The following is a 24,095-nucleotide window of genomic DNA, read 5'->3' on the forward strand; positions in this document are numbered from 1 at the left end:
AAAATAGATAAATCAATTGACGTCCTCACGGAAAGGCGCCAGCCGTGCCACACGCCAAGACTCCAGGAGTCGAGAAAATAGCCCGCAGGATATGTTCCATCTGGGCAGGGTAGGATCCCCCGGTCTTGACCTTCTTGTAGAAAAAATGGTGCAATAGCGTTCAGAGACCAGCTGATCAATTCCAGGGTTAAACCATAGTAGTCCAATAGATCCAGTATCTCAATATAGATTTGAGGATTCACAGTCTGGTGAAGTAGGGACTTGAAGGTTAGAGCAGAGAGCAGAGATAAGGGAGAGTGGAGGAGATGCGACCGCCCGTCGTGGAGTCCCAAGTGAGAGCAAATTATATGGGTTATACCTAGTTGACATTTGGTGTCATTGTAATGTTTTACTTCCCACCATTAAAGCCACAGTGTGTAGGATTTAGGGGTGTTCAGGTTCCGTGTTCAGTGGCATATAAATTATCTGCACTGGCAGTCAGATCTAAGGTGTGGTGTGGTTGGGTGGTTAACCCCCACCCCACCCCCCCTTCGAGCTGCACCAGAAATTAAATGGTTATGTTTAACAACTTGCCAGCCAAAAGCTGAAAGGAGAACCGTGTGTGTGTGTGTGTGTGTGTGTGTGGTGTGTGTGTGTGTATCTCCTGTGGAGTCCTATGAAAGCAGAAAGGGTCTTCTCGTCTAGAGATGTGGGGAAAACACATCTGCAAGCAGCCATGTCTGAGGAGAGGTTGGCAGGATTGACCATGATGGCAGGTACACTACACAAAGGCAACGGAAACTTAACACTGAGGATGTTGTCAAACGCTTCATTCAGGCTCGCTACCAGGTGCCTCTTCTGTGCCTCTGTGTTATTGAGAACCAGGAGGATAAATCATCTTGAACAATGAAGACTCATTAATATCTCCAAATAATGATGTGCCATTTCTAACTTTTTACTTGCCTGCCTGGTTGATAGTGTGGAACCTGACCATTATGCAGAATCTAAAACAATACTGTGACATTTGATGTCAGAAATAGAATTTATTTTTGTATGTATCATCCATCTCAACTTGTTAATAAAACTGTTCCAGTTGTGCAAAAATGCATGCTTGAATTGCTCAAGAATGCAGGAAAATGCACCCTTAATTTCAAAATCTTCTGCCGTGGGCATGTCCTGGCACCTCCCCCCCCCCCCCCCAGTCAACCCCGCCCCTTCTAGGAAACCTAGATCCACCCCTGGTCTGCAACACTGAGAATAAGCCCTTCCGATCTATAAGGGAGAGGGCCCCCTAATGGAAGTAGCCATATTGTAGAGCCCTATGGATACAGAAGCCAAAAAAAGGACAAACTTACTCCATCTTTGCATTTTGCAGTCTGGCTGGAAGACTTAAGATAGAAGAGGAATGACTGGTTGCTTCCCTATAAACTGTCTACTGGTTGCTAGTGCAGGCTAACAAGATTGAGGACTTTTATTTTCGTGAAATAGAGGATCATGCATATCCGGTTGTTAAGTGCTGACATAACGCATCACGTGATAAATCTGTTTCCGAGTCCAAAGACCTCCAAGTTTACAATTAAAGTTAATCTGTTGATCCTTTTAAGGATTTACAGTTTAAGTTTAGTTTGTGTTTACATTGTGCGCAAACGTCCGTCCCTCCCTTCTCCGCCTCTACCTCCATTAGCTGCATTTGTCTGGTTCTATGGTCAGAACACTTAATATAACTTTTTTCTTTTACTTTACATATTTTATTATGCACAGGTAAAATATACATGTCTGTTTGTTAATAAAAAAATTATTTATTACAATAAACAGGACGTTAAAGTGCAAACTTCACTTTCTCCCGAACGACATGAAACAGGAAGCGATCGCAGCTCGCAGCAGCTCCCATTGAAATAACGGAGAAACAACCTGAGAGTCTGACATTTAACATAAACAAACGCAGTAACAAGTCTAAAAACCCAGTTAATATATGCAGGAGAGTTTAGGCACAATATACAAAGAGTTTTATGTTGCGATGTTAAAGCTGTTGTCCGTGTTGCAACAGTTTAAGTGCAGCCTGATCAGAAGTCTCAGTGCGGTTCTCAATGTTAATGACAAGCGCGCCTTTTTTGTTTGGAGCCAGAAGTTGAAAATCACAATGATGCGTTACGTCACAATTAACAACCGGATTGTTTATCACAAGAGAAGGCAAGGGAGCCATGAATCCCTTTTGACAATGGTGAAGGGAACCAAAATCCTGATACAGTGTAATGCAATCTGCAAACTCACCACTGGATGACGCTAAATCCTACACACTGTAGTTTTTTGGAAAAATGTCCTGCTTCCTAACAGGAGAGGCGGAGGATTATATGACCACACCTGTACATTACACAAACACTCAAAAGGTGTTAAGGATTGCAATGAAATTCTGTGGAAAGATTTTCCTTGGGTCAAGGAAGAGGGGAGCAAAATTTTTGTATGGATGGGAATCTGAACCTAAAATGTTTCCTTTAATTGCATTCTTGGATTTCTTTAAGAATGTGAGACATGCCTTTGTTTTGGCATCCTTCCCTTGTGACATCATAAAGATCTGAAGTGGGTGAAAGCCAGATTTCTGACCCTAGCGGTTTCTAAAAATAGGCCTTCTCATTTCCTCCACCAAGTAACTTTGGTTATTGGAGTATTTGATATTACAGACATTTTCATACAGCTTTGAGTAAATGTCGTATCTGGTCTTAAATGGGAATCATATACTTTATGAAGTATGAGGTTTTCTTTTTCTTTTAATCATAGTGTGTAAAGACTTAATGGCTCTTGGCAAAGGTATGCATGTTAATGGGTGTCCATCTAGTTCAGACTTGTTGACTTAAAGATAAAACTGCTTTCTAAAAAAAAAAAAAATTATGGCGACAATACAAACATGCTTACATACAAACATACATACATCTTCAACCGCCTATCTGGGATCAGGTCATGGGCAAACATGCTTTATCTTGATGAATTATTGTATACACACTACCATTGTTGATGCCTGTTTGAAATGTTTTTCAGTGAATGACATCATACGACGAGACCTGAAGGGCCACAGTGGGGAGTGACCTTTGAACCCCAGAAGCATTGATATCTGCTACAGTTACAGTTTCAACAGCCATCTGTGGATCTCAAGCTCAAGATTTCAAGTGATGATTGTTGCAAAAGAAGATTACACCAGACAGACTTACAACAAAATTAAAAATTTCAAACAGAGGGGTGGCAAACCTTATACCCAAAAAATAGAAACTTCAGACAAAAGGCTTACAGGATCAAGACTTTATTTGTTGATCCATTGTGGGAGAGGAAGTGGGCCGTGAAATAAAGTCTCAAAACCCTGTATGACTGTTGCTATCCCATCTATATGTCAAATAGCAGCTGTAGTATTTAGAATATAGTGTACTTAAATTGTGTCCTTGTTTCATTATATATGCAAATTGCATCATGTAAAAAAGTTTTATATTATAAGATTTTAATATAAATGAATGTGTTTGCATTTGAAAACATCATCTAGTGGATAAATAAACTACTTGTGCAAACATGGCTACCAGTCTCAGAAATATGCATGGAATCTTTGAAAATGGAGAGGATCACACAATAAGCAAGACCATATTTTTCAGGAAATGAAAATATGTATACAAAACCTCAAAATGGACTAAATTTGGAAATTCTTACATCAATAAATGCATAGTTTTATGAAATGATAACTATTATTATTGTTAAGCTCTGTTTCTTATCTATTTGGCCCCACAGATTCTGTGAGCTTTAACAGAAATAGTAATCGCACTCATTTACTTCAAAAGGTCTGTTTCTGCAAACTGAACACAAAACCAGCTTTTCTTGCCAGCTGTGGCCCTGATTTGATAAACCAGACCAAAACATTCTTTAGGTTATTGCCTTTAAAGGTATCAAAATGTTGCTGTAACTGTACTGTACTGTAATTGTACATCTCCTCACTCAGGGGGAGGAGGAGTAACAGGAAGACAGAGGTCGGGAATGAGAGGAACAGTAGTAGCCAGTAAACCAGTATGTCTGGTATTTATATTGTGTATTTATGTTGCAGTTTTTCTTCTTCAGAATCAGAATTAGAATCACCTTTATTGTCAATGCACAGTAAACCAGCACAAACAAATTTGCTTGTGCATCCACGAAAACAATGCCAACCCTCACACATAATTTACCCACACACATACTTTAATTACACCATTCCAGTCAGACATATGTCTCATAGTACACTGTCCTCAACAGACATAACTCATATTGCGCTAATCCCACATTGTATTTGTACCATACTGCACATGTCCCATATTGCACATGTCCCTCTAAAACATCAGTGGACATTTAAAATACCCAGATTTAATAGACCCTGAAAAATGGCAGGAAATGAATGACTGAATGAAATAATGAATTCTAAAGTCTATCTACATGCATGTATGTGCACAAGGTTTGGTCAGAATTTAATGGAACTTGGAACTCAAATTCCTTGAACCTGACTGCAGTGACCTTGACCTTTGTCAAAACAAAATCTTTTATGGAAATTTCATCACTGACATTTATTCGCAAACTGTGTTTGAAAAAAAAAATGCTCAAAGGACCTGAGTAACCAGCAATATAATAAAAAATACAACATACATAGACAAACATCTTCTTCTTTGTCTTTCAGCTGTTCCCGTTAGGGGTCGCCACAGCAGATCAGTTGTTTCCATCTCACCCTGTCCTCTGTATCTTCCTCTGTCACAACAACCACCTGCATGTCCTCCCTCAGCACATCCATATACCTCCTCTTTGGCTTCCCTCTTCTCCTCCTGCCTGGTGGCTCCATCCTCAGCATCCTTCTGCCTATGTATCCTGGGTCCCTCCTCTGCACGTCCAAACCATCTCAATCTCGCCTCTCTGATTTTGTCTCCAAACCGTTCCACCTGAGCTGTCCCTCTGATATGTTCATTCCTAATCTTGTCCATTGTTGTCACTCCCAAAGAGAATCTCAACATCTTCAGCTCTGCCACCTCCAGCTCTGTCTCCTGTCTTTTTGTTAGTGCCACTGTCTCTAAGCCATACAATATAGCTGGTCTCACTACTGTCTTGTAAACTTTCCCCTTCACTCTTGCTGATATTCTTCGGTCACAAATTACTCCTGCCACCTTTCTCCATCCACTCCACCCTGCCTGCACTCTCTTCACCTCTTTACCACACTCTCCATTACTTTGAACAGTTGACCCCAAATATTTAAACTCATCTACTTTCACTTCTGCTTCTTGTAACTGCACTATTCCACTGGGCTCCCTCCCATTTACACACATGTACTCAGTCTTGCTTCTACTGATTTTCATTCCCCTTCTCTCCAAAGCATATCTCCACCTCTCCAGACTAGACTCAACTTGCTCTCTACTCTCACTACAGATCACAATGTCATCTGCAAACATCATAGTCCATGGGGACTCCTGTCTGATATTATCCATTAACCTGTCCATCACCACTGCAAACAAAAAAGGACTCAGAGCTGATCCTTGGTGTAATCCCACCTACACCTTGAATGAGTCTGTCATTCCGACTGCGCATCTCACTGCTGTCACACTATTCTTGTACATGTCCTGCACTACCCTAACATACTTCTCTGCCACTCCAGACTTCCTGATACAATACCACAGCTCTTCTCTTGGCACCCTACCATAAGCTTTTTCTAAGTCCACAAACACACAATGTAACTCTTTCTGGCCTTTTCTGTACTTCTCCAACAGTATTCTCAGAGCAAACAATGCATCTGTAGTGCTCTTTCTCAGCATGAAACCATATTGCTGCTCACAGATCTTCATCTGTTTTCTAAGCCTAGCTTCTACTACTCTTTCCCATAACTTCATGCTGTGGCTGATCACCTTTCAATTTTTTTCAATTTATTTTCATTTATATAGCACCAAATCACAACAGAGTTGCCTCAAAGTGCTTCACACAGGTAAGGTCTAACCTTACCAACCCCCAGAGCAACAGTGGTAAGGAAAAACTCTCTCTGAGGAAGAAACCTCAAGCAGACCAGACTCTAAGGGGTGACCCTCTGCTTGGGCCATGCTACAAACATAAATTACAGAGCAATTCATGGACAAATATACAACAAATGCTATTGGCGCACAGGGCAGGAGGATCGCCAACACGAATAAAACTCCCATCTCTGGATGGAGCTGCATCTTAGAGAAAAAAACAGAATCAGGCATTAGAAAGGCAAAAAATACTGTATAATTTATCAGGGCTTGGGACCGGCTCTCGGAATGTACTGGCTGCACACTCCATGTGGCTGAGTTATACATGGACAAACAAGCAGAGTTAAAATTTTGATGAGGAAAAAAGCTTCCTGCCCATCTTCAGTTAATTTTACACGACACACAGATTTGTTCCTGAGAGAATTATTGTATATATGTCCATTTAGTCTCCCTCGTCTGCACAGACTCTCCAGGGGCATTCATGATACTTTTGAGTTTAAAACCTTAAAGCAATCGTTTTTGTCTGTGCTTGTACCTGTCTGTGTCTTATACCCAGAGTATTGCAATATATGTCATTTCTATGGGTGACAACCAGTCAGTCAGTTTTGTAACCATGGTTACTGCAGTAATGAATGGAGACAAGGCATGGCAGCCTTTCTGTTGTTCCCAACCACAGACATAAGTGAGTAATTACCATCTTGGACTCGGGGTCGCCACAGTAAATACAAGGTGGATCTGCTATGTTTTATTGGCATGGATTTTACGCCGGTTGCCCTTCCTGACGCAACTCCACATTACATGGAAAAATGTGACAGGTGTGGTGTTTGAACCGGGTTCGTCACTCTGACATATAAATCCATACTGCCACCTAGTGGTCGACATCACGAATAGTTACACAGCGCTAAAAGTAGGTACATGTTCTTTTTAGTTTAACGTTCCATAGAGTTATAACGGTTTTTTAGTCCAAACTTGTTCTGAATTAACACCTTGGTGACTTTGATACCAGTGACCTCGTTTGATCTGCTGAACACTTTTGCTGTCAGTGAGGTCAATATTATCAGTTTGAACTTGGGGACTTTTGACTGAAGTGGAAGACAAATGTTCTGGTGGTACCAGTTGGGCCAATCTGTACATGATCAGAGGCAACGCCTGAAAGATGTTGCGTTAAAAAAAGGTGAACATTGATGAAATTTTGCGATTAAAATATTTAATTAAAGTGGACACACATGGAGCCCCTGTTTCGTCACATTAAAAAGAGCCAGCTGAGGTGGTTCAGGCATCTGGTGAGGATGATCCCGGTCATCTCCCGAAGGAGGTCTTCCAGGAACATCCAACTGGGAGAAAGCCTCAGGAAAGACTCAGGACATGGTGGAGGAGTTACATCTCCCTTACTGTCTTGGGAACTCGTCACGGGGTGGGGGGCCTGAAGCCTATCCCAGCAGTTGTAGGGCATTAGGCAGGGTACACCCTGGGCAGGATGCCAGTCGGTAGCAGGGCCACATATAGACAAACAAACACATTCACACCCGCACAAAGTTTCCAAACCACACAGAAAGGCCACAGGTGGGAATCAATTCTATGACCTTCTTGCTGTGAGGCAACAGTGCTAACCACTAATCCTGCCCCATGTGAAACGTATACTTAGGTTAATAATTAATTGGACATCAATATTAACTTTAAGTTTTTGTGCTGTGGACCACCACATTTGAAATTATTATTATTATTATTTTAATTGAAACAGAGACATTGTTCTTTAACTTGAGTTTCTTTCTTTTTAAATAGATGGAGATATATAAAAATTAAAGCAATTCAAACCCCCCCCACCCCAAGAACTTGTCCTTTGCAAAAATAAACCCTGTAAGGCAAATTCCGCACCTTCGTCCCCGTTTCAAGCTTAGCGTAAAGCTGTCGAATGACCTGTGGGGAGTCGGCTAACAAAAACGAGAATCACAGATGCTGCTAAAGTTATTGTGTGATAATATTGTGTCATTCTCTTCTCAATGGCAGATCAGATATTATTCAGACAATAAATTATTCATGTTTTTATTCATGATTTGCGTGTGTTGGTTTGACTCGAACGGTAGGTGGCAATGTTTTCACACACAATTCAGCCACGAGACCGGAACTCGTGGTTGACTTCCGGTTGATATGATACGTCACTTCCTATATGTGATTTTTATAAACCACTCCCCATAAATGTTAGCACCTTATTTTGTTCTGTTTTTTTTTTTTTTTTTGCTTTATCGTGTGTCAACAATTGGTTTGACTAATCGGTGACTCTCGTAACAAAGACGTAGACTCACTGCGGTAAGTTCTGTGGCGTAAATAATGCAAAAAACACGCTATGTTCAAACTAGCTGCAGCAGACGTGTGATAAATGTTGGCTGTTACTGGTGTCGATGTCAGCTAACAACAAACAAACATGGGTACGAATAAATACAATAAAACGGCGAACAAATACGATAAAACAACTAGGTTGTAAAACGTGGTCTAACGTTTGTTTTTGTACATAACAGCATTTGTAGTCCAAGTGATTCATGCGGGACATTACAATGTAAATCATTACTTGATTTATATCAGTAATTTATACATTTAGGTGAATTAGCCAAGTCAGACTGAGCTTAGTAACGGAAGGGCCACTTTTGTGTCGTGTAACAACGGTGAAATTTTCAACAACATGGACCTTAAGTTTTGTTTGTACGCCGCAAGAAAAAGTTAGTAATTACATTGTTATATTTGCCAGAATGCATCATTTTAAAGTCATTTTTTTTCTAAATGGGGCTCAGGCACTTTGCTCCCACCCATCCAGTGGTGTCTTTTCTGTTTTGGAAGGGGAAAAAAATTGTATGCCTAATTTCAGCCATGAGTGTGGTCTCATGCAAAAAGGAGACTAGTGAGGGGAGCCACCAAGACACCCATGACACTTCTGAAGGAGTTAATGCACCTTGACTTTTGCACAAATTTGATCCCTGCACTTGCACACAATCTGATGTGCCACTGAGTAAACCTGTAGTAAACAGTACGTGAACTGTACAAGGCTGCATGCCAGTGTGCAACAAAAATTTAGAAATGTTCAAAACTTATGGCATGCATTAATTCTGTGAACTAGTCGTGAACATTCTGTGTTTTGTAATTTCCCACAATCCCCCTGGCGGCTGCCTACACTTCCCAGAATGCACCGCAATGCCAGCAGAGTTCTGCTGTCTCACAGCCAATGTCAAATATGGCAAAGCGAGGATGTGAATGGCGCCGATTCAGCGAGTTCACTAGCGATTATGATGACACACTCTCTCAAGTTGAGAGGGTTGTCTAGAGGAGGTGTAGCACCTGTGATAAACTTCTCCTGTGCCCTGATGTTGTCTGGTTGTTTACGCTTCACGAGGTGTGTTTACACTGTGCCCTAAACTGGAACTCTGCTGACGCGACCTCTCGCGTGAGTCACGGACTGCCAGACGGTGCGAGATTTCACAACTGCGAAACACCGAATTGCACAACCTATTAGAAAAACGCTGCATGTCAATGCATGTCGTTGCGCACAGGGCATCTGAATGATTATGACATTGATATTAAATATAACTTTACAGATACATTGCCTAACTCATAAGAAGGAATGAAAATGCAACTGTTTTACCAATCCATTATAATATATATTATAAGACAAGATTTGAGACAAGATTACAAATGCATTCTCCACCGTGTGACATGCATGAGACAACCTGCAGCTGTAGATAATTTCTCTGTGATTCTGGGAGCGATAAGAAAATGGTTTCATCAGCCAAGTTTTGAGAGCAAATGCGTCATTGGCTACGAAATGATTATTTTATATCGTGGCATCAAGCAGGACAAAGTGTGGCATCTAGCCACACTTGAAATAAAGTACTTGGCCATTTCAGCATTTGCATTGGTACATTGTGTAACCCTCAGACCAGTTTCAGCAACCATCTTTCTTACACCATACGTGCACCGTCCCTCGCTGTCCCTTTCCAGTTGAGTATCACCACACATACACTCCAATTCTGAATCCTTACATTAAGAATTATGTTAGTTTGACCAATTATTTACAGCCTTTGAAAATGAAGGGACTATACAGAAATGTCTGTCATTCCTTTATGGTTCATACGTTAAACGTTAAACCTCCTGAATTAAAGCTAACAGTATGCACCACAAGCACATTTAAATTGTTTCATTTCATTGTTGTGGTGGTGCAGAGGCGAAATTCCAAAAATTTTCATTGTCCAATGACTACTTGGCCAGGTCTCCCTTGAAGAAAGGTTCTTAATCTCAATGGTATTTTTCCAGTTAAATTTACAAAAAAAAAACTTACAGACCTAAGTGTGTGTGTGTGTGTCTGTGTGTATGCGAGTGTGATTGTTTAGCACCCCAGAATGTTGTTTAGAAATTTGGTAATTGACGGTATTTGTTTTATGTCAACAGAAAACAAAAATTTAATTGTCTGAAGTCCAATAAAACAGAATAGAAACATTTTCCCCCGTTTAATTAAATTAATCTGTTATCAAATAACAAACGTTATTATTATTATTATTATTATTATTATTGTTAGTCAGTTTATTACCCATTACATCACAACACAGACCTAATTCATAATACAGTTCAGTAATAAAAAAAAAAAAAAACAGAAGAAACACACCAAAACACAAAATGCAGGATGAATGTCATTTATTTTTTCATTTATTGATTTTTTTTTTTTTTTTTTCCCCTCATTTTGAAAGTATCTTTATAGACCAGACAGAGCAGCAACATGTCTGCAGAACTGGACCTGTCTCCCCCAGAGGTCCCAGAGCCCACCTTTCTAGAGAGTTTACTACGATATGGGCTCTTCCTGGGTGCCATCTTTCAGCTCATCTGCATCCTGGCTATCATTATTCCCACATCCAAAGGCCACGAACAGGTACAAAGTGTGGGCAACCACAGAGGGGGAGGACAAATAGCAAATGATGGATTTTTTTTCATGATAGTTTCCCATTTAAATTCATACTACCCCTTTTTTATGAAGGTTAAAGGTCTAGATCAGAGGTCTCAAACTCATTCCAGAAAGGGCCCAGAGGTGGCAGGCTTTCTTTGCAACCACCCATTCCACCAGATGATTTCACCGATTAACATCACTTTGAGCAGGTGGAATCAGTTAATCAGTGAAATCACCTGGTGGAGTGGATGGTTGCAAAGAAAGCCTGCACCCTCTCATCCTTTTCTGGAATGAGTTTGAGATCTCTGGTGTAGTCTAGATATATGTAAACTTTTACTTATATGTGTGATTTTAATTGGCACAATACTGAAATAGATCAGTGGAGTAATTCCTTTGATTAATACTTTCCCAATCCTCAAAAGTGTTATGAAATGGTTGTGGAAACCCAGACAACAGCATCTTAATTGAAGTCTGACACAATGTGCTGTGATCTGTATAAAAACTTTAGCCTCTTTCCTCAGTGATCTGAAGTCTAAGTTATCAAGCTTCTTATGTGCTTTTTCTTTTTAAATGTCTCTCAAAATAACACATTCATTTTGAATAATTAATTACCGAACTTCATACCCCCATTACATTTAGTACGAATGAGCCAAGTGGATCAGGCAGAATCTGAAAAAAAAAATAGAATTTGTGCCACATCTGGGAGGGAATAAGAATTGCAGAGGACAGCCATCCTAACACTCAGACTGCGCTCGGCCCAGACTGATTTGTGTACGTGCTGCGTGTATGAGCCACCAAACACAGTACAAATGTAAATGGACCACAATAAGAGTACCTGGACAGCTGCCAGATTGCAGTAAGAACAGCAAGAATGAACTTACAAGCCATATGATTGTGGTTCAGCAGAATATAATCCAGCAGCACTCGTGCGTTCAGCCACATTCAGGGCATTTGGCCACTTTTCGACATGCGGGAAAAAGTTGACACCTATTCAGAATCAAGGTCTCCGACTTTGTCGAGGAGCATTTCGTACCTCTCCTATGCAGTCCCTTTATGTGGAGGCAAATGAATTACCATTACATTTAAGATACAAAAAGTTATCTCACTACGCGATTAAACTAAAAAATAACTGTCACAATCCAACGTATGGTGGTACCTTTATGCCATGATATTCTAATTTCTATACTTGTAAGCTGTCAGCTTTTAAACCTTTTGATTTACGTAATAAAGAAGCTCTATTGCGCAGACTCAGTACTACTAATATAGCTTCTTTCCACATTCCTAATATTCCACCTTGGATGCTCGTTGACCCAGTAATTGATTTATCATTAAGGCCATTTAAAAAGAGTTGTACCAATGATTTAATCTTTTTGAACAAATTTGGAGAAATGAGGTATAAATACAGACATTATTGTGAGATCTATACAGATGGGTTGAAAGACCAGAATAAAGTAGGTGCAGCTTGTGCAAGTGGCCCTCTTCAACGGCAAATTAGATTACCAGACAGTTGTCTATTTATACAGAGTTGTTTGCCCTGAAAATGGCTTTGGGTGTTATAGAGAACACTGCCCACAGATGTTTTTTATTTATACAGACTCTCTGTCTAGTTTGACAGCTTTGCAGGGCAAAACTTTTAAACATCTGTTTATTGTTCAGCTTTTGGAAACTTTGTGTAACGTCAGTACATTAGGTAAGCAAGTAATATTTGCCTGGATCCCTAGTCATACAGGCATTAAGGGGAATGAATAAGCTGACAAGTTGGCAAAAGAAGCTCTTGCTATGGATGCTACAGAAATAAACTTACCATACACAAATCTAAAGCTGAAGATTAACAATTATTTTAGAAACATGGCAAATGTTATGGGACCTCTATCCCAATAATAAACTTCATCAACATCACTCGCTCATTGAATCGCTTAATCTTCTACCGCTAGCTAAGCGACGGGAAGACATTGTGTTGACCCGCGCTCATATAGGTCATTCACACTTGACACATACATATTTACTTGCAGCGGGCGCCCTGCCTTATTGTTTACCGTGTAACTGTGTGCTTACAGTGAAACATGTCCTGCTTGACTGTGTTGATTTTGCTCACATTCGGGTGAATTTTTATGACGTTCCTGATCTTAAGACATTGTTTAGAGATGTTTCACGGGTTCACACATTATAACTTTTCTTAGAGAGATTAATCTTTTATTAGATTTTAAGTTGGTACCTGTTCGGGTCCCATTCACAACATTTATACTTTTGGGCAAGTTATTTTGTTCCAATTGCCTAGTCTTTCGGAGGAGACTTTAGGCTGTCAGGTCCGTGTAAGGGAGGGACGCACCTTTTGTCCGCGAACAAACCTGCTTTGTTTGTGGTAAAGAGATGGGATTTATCCTGGTGAATAGTCACATTCCTACACTACTGATAGCCTGCTGTTTAACCTGTAATGAATGCCATTGCGGTGAATTTTGTTTATTGTACCAGGTAAATACTTGGTAACTGTTTGACACTTATGTGTTGGTAGTGTCGTTAATTTCTTATCAAGCAATCAATCAATCAATCGACATAGTGGAAATGGTAAAATGCACTGCATTTATATAGCGCTTTTCCATCTGCATCAGATGCTCAAAGCTTTACAATTATGCCTCACATTCACCCCGATGTCAGGGTGCCATACAAGGCGCTCACTACACACCGGGAGCAATAGGGGATTAAAGGCCTTGCCCAAGGGCCCTTAGTGATTTTCCAGTCAGGCGGGGATTTGAACCCATGATCTTCTGGACTCAAGCCCAACACCTTAACCACTAGACCATCACCTCCCCTATTTGGCATTTGGCAAATAGGGCAGGTGGCATGGAACATTTGGCATGGAAACATGCCAAACATGCCATATCAAAATGCTGATTAAACAGTATGATTATTGCACAGGTGGTCTTAGGCTGGCCACAATAAAAGCCCACTCTAAAATGTGCAGTTTTTCTTTATGGGGGGGGGGGGGGGGGGGTCAGAAAACCAGTCAGTATCTGGTGTGACCACCATTTGCCTCACGCGATGAAATACATCTCATTCGCGTAGAGTTGTTCAGCAGCCAGAAACCATTGCGAGTATTTGCCCACTCGAGTCAGTTACAACGACGAACTGCAGTCAGGTCGAGGCTCCCGATGAGTACGACGAGCATGCAGATGAGCTTCCCTGAGACAGTTTCTGACAGTCTGTGCAGAAATTCTTTGGTTCTGCAAACCGATTGTTGGAGCAGCTGTCCGAGTGGCTGGTCTCAGACGATCTTGGAAGTGAACATGCTGAATGTGGAGGTCGTGGGCTGTTGTGGTTACACGTGGTCTGCGTTGGATGTACTCCCAAATTCTCAGAAACGCCTTTGGAGATGGCTTATGGTAGAGAAATGAACATTCAATTACATTCAATTCACGGGCAATGGCTCTGGTGCACATTCCTGCAGTCAGCATGCCAGTTGCGTGCTTCCTCAAAACTTGCGACATCTGTGGCATTTTGCTGTGATAAAACTGAACATTTCAGAGTGGTCTTTTTCGTGGCCAGCCTAAGGCACACGTGCACAATAATCATGCTGTGTAATCAGCATCTTGATATGCCATACCTGTGAGGTGGGATGGATTATCTTGGCAAATGAGATTTAGATAGATTTGTGAACAATATTTGAGAGAAATAGGTAAGCAGGGGTGGTGGCCAAGTGGTTAATGCGCTTGGTTTCAGCGCAGAAGGTTCCGGGTTCAAATCCAACCCCTGCCACATTTCTCCATGTAATGTGGAGTTGTGTCAGGAAGGGCATCCGGCGTAAAACCTGTGCCAATTCAACATGCAGATCCAAGGTGGATCTGCTGTGGCGACCCCGAGTGCAAACAAAGGAGCAGCTGAAGGAACTTACTTTATTTGAGAGAAATAGGTATTTTGTGTATAGAGAAAATGTTTTAGATCTTTGAGTTCAGCTCATGAAAAATGGGAGCAAAAACAAAAGTGTTGCATTTATATTTTTGATTTTTGTTCATTGTGTGTGTGTGTATATATATATATATATATATATATATATATATATATATATATATATATAAAACCCCTGGCAAAAATTATGGAATCACTGGCCTCGGAGGATGTTCATTCAGTTGTTTAATTTTGTAGAAAAAAAGCAGATCACAGACATGACACAAAACTAAAGTCATTTCAGATGGCAACTTTCTGGCTTTAAGAAACACTATAAGAAATCAGGAGAAAAAATTGTGGCAGTCAGTAACTGTTATTTTTTAGACCAAGCAGAGGGAAAAAAATATGGAATCACTCAATTCTGAGGAAAAAATTATGGAATCATGAAAAACAAAAGAACGCTCCAACACATCACTAGTATTTTGTTTCACCACCTCTGGCTTTTATAACAGCTTGCAGTCTCTGAGGCATGGACTTAATGAGTGACAAACAGTACTCAGCTTTGCAGGTTGAAGCCTTGTCATGGATCATTTTCTTCAACTTCCACCAAAGATTTTCAATTGGATTAAGATCCGGACTATTTGCAGGCCATGACATTGACCTTATGTGTCTTTTTGCAAGGAATGTTTTCACAGTTTTTGCTCTATGGCAAGATGCATTATCATCTTGAAAAATGTTTTCATCATCCCCAAACATCCTTTCAATTGATGGGATAAGAAAACTGTCCAAAATATCAACGTAAACTTGTACATTTATTGATGATGTAATGACAGCCATCTCCCCAGTGCCTTTACCTGACATGCAGCCCCATATCATCAATGACTGTGGAAATTTACATGGTCTCTTCAGGCAGTCATCTTTATAAATCTCATTGGAACGGCACCAAACAAAAGTTCCAGCATCATCACCTTGCCCAATGCAGATTCGAGATTCATCACTGAATATGACTTTCATCCAGTCATCCACAGTCCATGATTGCTTTTCCTTAGCCCATTGTAACCTTGTTTTTTTTCTGTTTATGTGTTAATGATGGCTTTCGTTTGGCTTTTCTGTATGTAAATCCCATTTCCTTTAGGCGGTTTCTTACAGTTCGGTCACAGACGTTGACTCCAGTTTCCTCCCATTCGTTCCTCATTTGTTTTGTTGTGCATTTTCAATTTTTGAGACATATTGCTTTAAGTTTTCTGTCTTGACACTTTGTCTTCCTTGGTCTACCAGTATGTTTGCCTTTAACAACCTTCCCATGTTGTTTGTATTTGGTCCAGAGTTTAGACACAGCTGACTGTGAACAACCAACATCTTTTGCAACATTGCGTGATGATTTACCCTCTTTTAAGAGTTTGATAATCCTCTCCTTTGTTTCAATTGACATCTCTCGTGTTGAAGCCATGATTCATTTCAGTCCACGTGGTGCAACAGCTCTCCAAGGTGTGATCACTCCTTTTTAGATGCAGACTAGTGTTTCTTAAAGCCAGAAAGTTGCCATTTGAAATGACTTTAGTTTTGTGTCATGTCTGTGATCTGCTTTTTTTCTACAAAATTAAACAACTGTCTGAACATCCTCCGAGGCCGGTGATTCCATAATTATTGCCAGGGGTTGTATATACACTCAACAAAAATATAAACGCAACACTTTTGGTTTTGCTCCCATTTTGTATGAGATGAACTCAAAGATCTAAAACTTTTTCCACATACACAATATCACCATTTCCCTCAAATATTGTTCACAAATCAGTCTAAATCTGTGATAGTGAGCACTTCTCCTTTGCTGAGATAATCCATCCCACCTCACAGGTGTGCCATACCAAGATGCTGATTAGACACCATGATTAGTGCACAGGTGTGCCTTAGACTGCCCACAATAACAGGCCACTCTGAAAGGTGCAGTTTTGTTTTATTGGGGGGGGGGGGGGGGGGATACCAGTCAGTATCTGGTGTGACCACCATTTGCCTCACGCAGTGCAACACATCTCCTTCGCATAGAGTTGATCAGGTTGTCAGTTGTGGCCTGTGGAATGTTGGTTCACTCCTCTTCAATGGCTGTATGAAGTTGCTGGATATTGGCAGGAACTGGTACACACTGTCATATACGCCGGTCCAGAGCATCCCAAACATGCTCAATGGGTGACATGTCCGGTGAGTATGCCGGCCATGCAAGAACTGGGACATTTTCAGCTTCCAAGAATTGTGTACAGATCCTTGCAACATGGGGCCATGCATTATCCTGCTGCAACATGAGGTGATGTTCTTGGATGTATGGCACAACAATGGGCCTCAGGATCTCGTCACGGTATCTCTGTGCATTCAAAATGCCATCAATAAAATGCACCTGTGTTCTTCATCCATAACAGACGCCTGCCCATACCGTAACCCCACCGCCACCATGGGCCACTCGATCCACAACATTGACATCAGAAAACCACTCACCCACATGACGCCACACACGCTGTCTGCCATCTGCCCTGGACAGTGTGAACCAGGATTCATCTGTGAAGAGAACACCTCTCCAACGTGCCAAATGCCAGCGAATGTGAGCATTTGCCCACTCAAGTCGGTTACGACGACGAACTGGAGTCAGGTCGAGACCCCGATGAGGACGATGAGCATGCAGATGAGCTTCCCTGAGATGGTTTCTGACAGTTTGTGCAAAAATTCTTTGGTTATGCAAACCGATTGTTTCAGCAGCTGTCTAAGTGGCTGGTCTCAGACGATCTTGGAGGTGAACATGCTGGATGTGGAGGTCCTGGGCTGGTGTGGTTACACATGGTCTGCGGTTGTGAGCTGGTTGGATGTACTGCCAAATTCTCTGAAACGCCTTTGGCTTATGTAGAGAAATGAACATTCAATACACGAGCAACAGCTCTGGTTGACATTCCTGCTGTCAGCATGCCAATTGCACGCTCCCTCAAATCTTGCGACATCTGTGGCATTGTGCTGTGTGATAAAACTGCACCTTTCAGAGTGGCCTTTTATTGTGGACAGTCTATGGCACACCTGTGCACTAATCATGGTGTCTAATCAGCATCTTGATATGGCACACCTGTGAGGTGGGATGGATTATCTCAGCAAAGGAGAAGTGCTCACTAACACAGATTTAGACTGGTTTGTGAACAATATTTGAGGGGAAATGGTGATATTGTGTATGTGGAAAAAGTTTTAGATCTTTGAGTTCATCTCATACAAAATGGGAGCAAAACCAAAAGTGTTGCATTTATATTTTTGTTGAGTGTATATATTCATTCATATATATGTGTGTGTGTGTGTGTGTGTGTGTGTGTGTGTGTGTGTGTGTGTGTGTGTGTGTGTGTGTGTGTGTGTGTGTGTGTGTGTGTGTGTGTGTGTGTGTGTTTTTGATAAGGGCTTCTTATAAGAAACCTAGCATGGGAAGGTCCATTACTGGCCTCCAACAGCCTGGGTTTAATTATTTAGAATTTGTTTTGTTTGTTTTTTCCTGCTCTTAAATGCAAGAAGGCATTGTTTCTACAGACAGGCCCTGAAATACAGCCAACGGCTCCCCCATTCACCTGTAATTATTGCAGTTAATCACTCAGTAGCTTTTTCAATTGACTTAATACATTTCTAGAATCTTGCATTCTCTTTAAACAAGCAGTCTTCTTGGTGAATATTTCCCATTCAGTATGCAAATCAGTATAAACTCACCCTTCTACCCCCAAAAAAAACAAACAAACAACAACAACAAAAAACAAACAAACTGATGGCTACCCCTGCCATGGTGCTGCATTGGTGCTCCAGTTCCACAACCAAGTGCTAAGCTTTGATGACTTCACATGAAGTCCGACTGGAAGAAGAAAAAGTTGCAGTTTTTGACTGCTGGCCTTTTGAGCCTGGCTCCAAATACAGCACTTTCCCATAGGAGTACATTTTAAAATGCCCAACTTTGGAGCAGAAATAAACATGTTTACATCCTGGTACAACAAATGATTTTGATCTCTATAGATGTTTTCCTCCTCCATGACATCTGTACGAGGGTGAAGTTTTTTCTAACTTTGTAGTTTAAGACGTTTAGTCATAAGGTTTTGTAAATTTAGAGGTGTGGTTGTGTTGCTTGACAATGGCTCAGCTGATTGTTTCCGCCTCTCACACTGTCTTTAGCTCAGAGGTCGCTCAATGCGGCTGCCAGTTGGTGTGGAGGCTGTGTCCGTTTTTTTTGTTTTGTTTTTTTTTTGTTGACTATATTATTGCAAACATCTGGAATAATATGACTTGTTGTGTGGTGAAACGTCCAAATGGCTGCAATATTCACACTGAATGAAATGCTCATGTAATTTAATGTTGTATGCTTATAGTGATAGCATGTTTAGCAGCTGTCGGGAGCCTGATCCGTTAAGACCCATTAATGAACGATTACTGAGAAAATAAGGGGCTCATGACTTTTAATATCCACACCAAAGCAAGTTGTTAGAACTGCTGTGTTGTCCTCAAAAATATAATTTAATAATAAACACCCCAATCAAGGTTAGCCTGTTAGCTTAGCTGGTTCGAACTCAAGGAGAAGGATGTGTTAAGGCTCCTTTCGTCACACACGGAGCCACTCATGCTCCAGTCCTTTATGCATTAATGAGTTCGTGCTGCTGCTGTCCACATGGTGACGCTAAGACCATGGTCTAGACATGGGCTTCATATCCGGTGTCGCAGACCGAACAGCCCCCTAAATATTGGTCCACCCTGCCTTCACTGTGCATGTCATTTTGAAGTTCAGGAGCTCGTCTGAGATGGAGTCTCTTCACCCAAAGCGATCAAATGGATTAATGGGATTATTAACCATCAGATGACAAAGTAAAACCTCTTAAATCATTCTAAAGTCAGTTTTAAGCAGAAACAAGGCAATAATTGGTTACGCTTTGAAATGACGGATGTGCATTGAATGCAGCAGCTAGCAGCTCGTGTAGCCTCAGCGCTCTAATCACTTCCTCCATCTTTTATGATAAAATAATGCTGAATTTATGTGGAAATGATTGTTGTACCAAAGCTTCAGATATCTGTCGCTGAGATAGATGATGACTGGAGTGCAGTTTTAAGTAGAAACGAGCTGATAATCGGTAAACCGCGGTGAATGATGCATGCGCAGTGAAGGCAGAGCGGACCGATTTTTAGGGGGGACCGTTCAGTCTGTGACACTGGGTCTCTATAGAAAATCTGTGGTGGACAACATGCAGGCTTTGTAAAGTATTTATACAGTCTAAGATCAGAAAGTGGCTCTAAACCTCGTGTCTTGTGCGTATCAACCATGCATCTGGAAGTCTTGTACTCCTTAATATTTTTGATTTGCTTGCTGCGTATAACCTATGCAAACTGTTGATCCACTGTAAATCTGCAATAAAAACTGAAATAAATTTATCCTGTAATTTTTAAATAGTTTTATATGAAAAAAGTAGGCATTCTATGTGACTCAACACATTTGATTGAAATTGAGTATGTGGAGTAGAGGAGCCAAGGTGTGTGTAAATTTATGTCTGTCTTTGTGTGTGTGTGTATATATTAAGTATATTCTTTTAATGATTTATTTATTTTGTGCAGTCTATCAATTGTGTGTCTGCAAAGACAAACCCACTCCAGCTTCGTTCACCATCTCTGTGCTTCCGGCTGTCAGGAGAGTATTTATAGATGAGAGGAGTTAAACCCACCCTCCCATCAGTCTATTTTCAGGCACCGTCTTCAGATGCACTGCTTATTCTCCACAGTATGTCGCCATTTAATCCTTTAGCACAGCCTGTTTCCGTTACATCCTGTCAGAACGTTAGAGATTATTCTCAGGGTTTCAGCAGCTACTGTCAGCCTTCACAATTGTTAGGCTACTTTACAAAATGCAACGTTAACTGGTTGTAGTGTCACGGACCACGCCTCATGTTACCACAGCAGATGAGACATGGATTCATTGCAAAGATTTCATATGTGTGAAATACAGATTTAATGTCAAGGTGAATTGTTTTAAAGGAGCAACTGTGTAATCTCAGTGCAGAGTCACAGTGTCAAGTGCAATGGCATTCTTATTTTTGGACTGAAAAGGACACCAGAAGTTATCGACAGACAGAGAAATTCAAACCTCCCTCTTGTACGCTCCTCAACAAATATCTTTGGCATTGGTTGTTGAAACTGTTACTTTTTAATTCTACCTTCTTCATCCTTGCTTAATGAAACACTTGATTGTACTCACAGAAACCATGCTGACAGGCAAAGTTCTGACAATATACTTAGACAATAACCCTGCTGTGTCTGAGTCGCGGATGTTAATGCTGGATTTTATGGTTATACTGGTGACGTGTTAGCGGAGCTGGTAAAACAGATATTTGGGACCATAATCCAGCATTAACGTCCGCAAATCATCAAACACAAGGGGGTTATTCCCATTCTAATCCAGTTCCATCGTTTGCACGGTTTATTTTTCTGTAAGTAATTCAGTCTGCGAAGCTTACCGTAGCAACAGCGTCTTCATGCCAAGCTGGAAATTCTGTGAGCAGACCCACAGATTTCTCCATCTGATCAACTGCATTGAGTAATTCTATATCAGAATCCACATCAGTACTTTCATATGGTATCTTAAATCCACGCATTTTGGCAAGGTCGTCGCTCCGCCAGTTTCTCTCACTGTCAGCTGACAGCGTTATTATTGACACCTGCGTAGCAATGCGGTCAGCGCAGAGTAATACATCAGATGTGAAATGGTCGAATATTTGGCCACCGTCAGCGTGATATTTTATGATCGGAAATTTCACATGATTAAGCAATCAGATTTGCGGAACAAATGTAATTGGATTAGAATTCTTATTAAGGGACTGGATACAATGCATGATTTACACAACACAGATTGGTTCAGGACAGCATTTCACCTCAACAACTGCGTGTTGCCTCCCCTGTGTTTGTTGTACAGGAGGAGGCGGAGCCTGCCGAGGGCAAAGCTGTCGAACATATAAAGAAATCCAAAGGACCTGCACCTCAGATTCGACAGAAACCAAAGAAGGAGAGCAAGAAGAAGCGATGAGACTTTTGCTCAGATTGACAAATCATTTGTACAAGTTATTCATTGTCAGTTAGCTCTGTGAGTATTTAAACCACTAATGTCATTGGGACAGCTATAAATGATGTGCAACTGTGTATTTCTGTCATATTTAGCTCACTGCTACAAAGGAAACATCATATGGCTTGCTATGGTGGGTGCATCCTGTGGTTTCCATTCTTTTTATTATTTTGTCTCATTTCTAATGTCTAAGTCATTATATATGAATATTACCTGTAGGACTTTATCTTGTAGTTCCTGTATTTCATGAGTCATAATGACATAATATCCTGTCATTACCGTTCTTTTTATGGAAGAAATAAATCACAACTTCCTCATTGTCATTGCACCCAGTTTCACAACACCAAGTCTCCACCTGATTGCAGTATTTCACTTTTTCTAACGTTTACACAACGCTGACATTTCAAGTAAACTTGTGTTTATGATGTAGTTTAGTTCAACAGTATAACGTACAAGAGTGTCACGGTATGGTGTTTTCTTATATGAATAATTTTTTTGTTCCACTCCATCATGAAGCCGTGGCTGGTGGTTCTACAAACTATAAACTTGAAATATGTGCAGTTTCTCCAATCATAGCAGAGTATATTAGTCATTAGTCTCTGACACGGTCGCTCTGGGTTTTGAGAACAGTCTACTCCAGACAGATTTATTACACATTACCATACTGTTTTTATTTCTTAACGATGTAAATGTCATATGTCTGTCCTCTGACTTGTCTAAAGCGGTGTTTCTCAAACTTTTTCAGACGAAGGACAACTTAACCAATTAAAATTTAAAAAAATTTCAGACCACCTATCCCCCCAAATATCAAAAACATTAGGTTTGCTTACCACTCCAACAGCATATTAAAATGGTATTCTAACATATATTATGCTTTTAAGTCATTTTTTAAACAGTTTGAGAACCACTTTAAGTTAAAATATATTCACTTAAAATGTGGTATTTTTCCAATATACTCTCTAGGGGTCGCTCAGGGACACCAGTGGTCTGAACCACTCTGAAAGGCTGGTCTATAGTGCAGCAGAAAAGTGAATATTTACTGAGGGATCCTTCAAATGGTGATGCAAGCACCAATTTGGCACACATACTCCTTAGACATTACTCTTTTAAAAATGCCGGGTACCCACGTGAACTTTCAATAGGCGGCCAAGAAGGGGTCAATTGAAGTATTACACAGGGGTCAAAATTTAAAAATGCTCCAATCATATTGAAAGGTATTTCATATTATTTGTCTGATCATAAAGATTCCAAAAAGGTATAGTTTGGACTATCTGTGAATGAATGTTCAGGAGTTATGGGGTAAAAACAGCAAGAACAGTGACAAAGGTCAATTTCAATTTGTACAGGGGTCAAAAGTTAAAGTTGCTCCAATTTTGGTAAAAAGTGATGCAAATTATTAGTTGGGTGAATACGGTTTTAAAAAGGAATAGTTTGCATCATGTATCATGCTTAGTTATCATGTTACAGGGTAGCATATGTCACATGTCATAGAATCCAATGGATGCTGATATTGTTTAACCTTTACTTTGCAAACCAAGCACGCAACAGTCAAAACTATTCCATTTATTAATCCTATTAGCTCAACCAGTAATTTGCACCACTTTTTACCAAAACTGGAGCAACTTTAACTTTTGACCCCTGTACAAACTGAAATTGACCTTTGTCAGTGTTCTTACTGTTTTTACCTCATAACTCCAGACCATTCATTCACAGATAGTCCAAACTATACCTTTTTGGAATCTTTATGATCAGACAAATAATATGGAATACCTTTCAATATGATTGGAGCATTTTTACATTTTGACCCCTGTGTAATACTTCAATTGACCCCTTCTTGGCCGCCTATTGAAAGTTCAAGTGGGTACCCGGCATTTTTAAGAGTAATGTCTAAGGAGTATGTGTGCCAAATTTGGTGCTTGCATCACCATTTGAAGCATTTTTTTTTTCCAGTTATCCGCTGCACTATCTAAAAGAAATTGGCTGTAAAATGTTTTTTTATTATTATTATTAATAATAAATACTCATTGGTTTTTCCAGTTACTTTAAAAATGGAGGGACTGTGTAAAAATGGCTGTAATTCTTGAATGGTTAATGTATTTCTGTTAAAGCCTTACACTTCATTTTAACTCCACTGTACTGTTGTGCAGGGACAGTATTACAATGATTGTCACTGAGCAATGGAATAGACTGTTTGCATGTAGAAAAACCATGTAGTTCAAACATTAATCTG

At 40.4% G+C, this 24,095-nt stretch overlaps 2 protein-coding genes across 2 annotated transcripts in view; both read left to right on the top strand.

Annotated features, from left to right (window-relative positions):
• The window catches only part of LOC117506525 (nuclear factor of activated T-cells, cytoplasmic 2-like), a 31,605-nt gene extending 28,071 nt beyond the window's left edge, over positions 1–3,534 (top strand). The window contains 1 exon segment of the mRNA XM_034166022.1: positions 3,013–3,534. Coding sequence (XP_034021913.1) covers positions 3,013–3,059 — 47 coding nt within the window. The 3' untranslated portion in view covers positions 3,060–3,534.
• A 4,686-nt stretch (positions 3,535–8,220) lies between these two features.
• manbal (mannosidase beta like) lies at positions 8,221–22,226 on the top strand. The gene is made up of 3 exons (XM_034166025.1): positions 8,221–8,270; positions 10,693–10,872; positions 21,719–22,226. The coding sequence occupies exons 2-3, from the start codon at positions 10,723–10,725 to the stop codon at positions 21,827–21,829; spliced, it is 261 nt and encodes an 86-aa protein (XP_034021916.1). The 5' UTR covers positions 8,221–8,270; positions 10,693–10,722; the 3' UTR covers positions 21,830–22,226.
• Positions 22,227–24,095: the final 1,869 nt, after the last annotated feature.

Source organism: Thalassophryne amazonica, chromosome 3 (assembly GCF_902500255.1).
Source record: "Thalassophryne amazonica chromosome 3, fThaAma1.1, whole genome shotgun sequence".
NCBI lineage: Eukaryota > Metazoa > Chordata > Actinopteri > Batrachoidiformes > Batrachoididae > Thalassophryne > Thalassophryne amazonica.

Excerpts from the sequence above, each read along its gene's own strand:
- manbal (XM_034166025.1), top strand. The coding sequence starts at position 10,723 with ATGTCTGCAGAACTGGACCTGTCTCCCCCAGAGGTCCCAGAGCCCACC. Across the intron at positions 10,873-21,718 it reads CATCCAAAGGCCACGAACAG|GAGGAGGCGGAGCCTGCCGA; the intron begins GTACAAAGTGTG and ends TTTGTTGTACAG.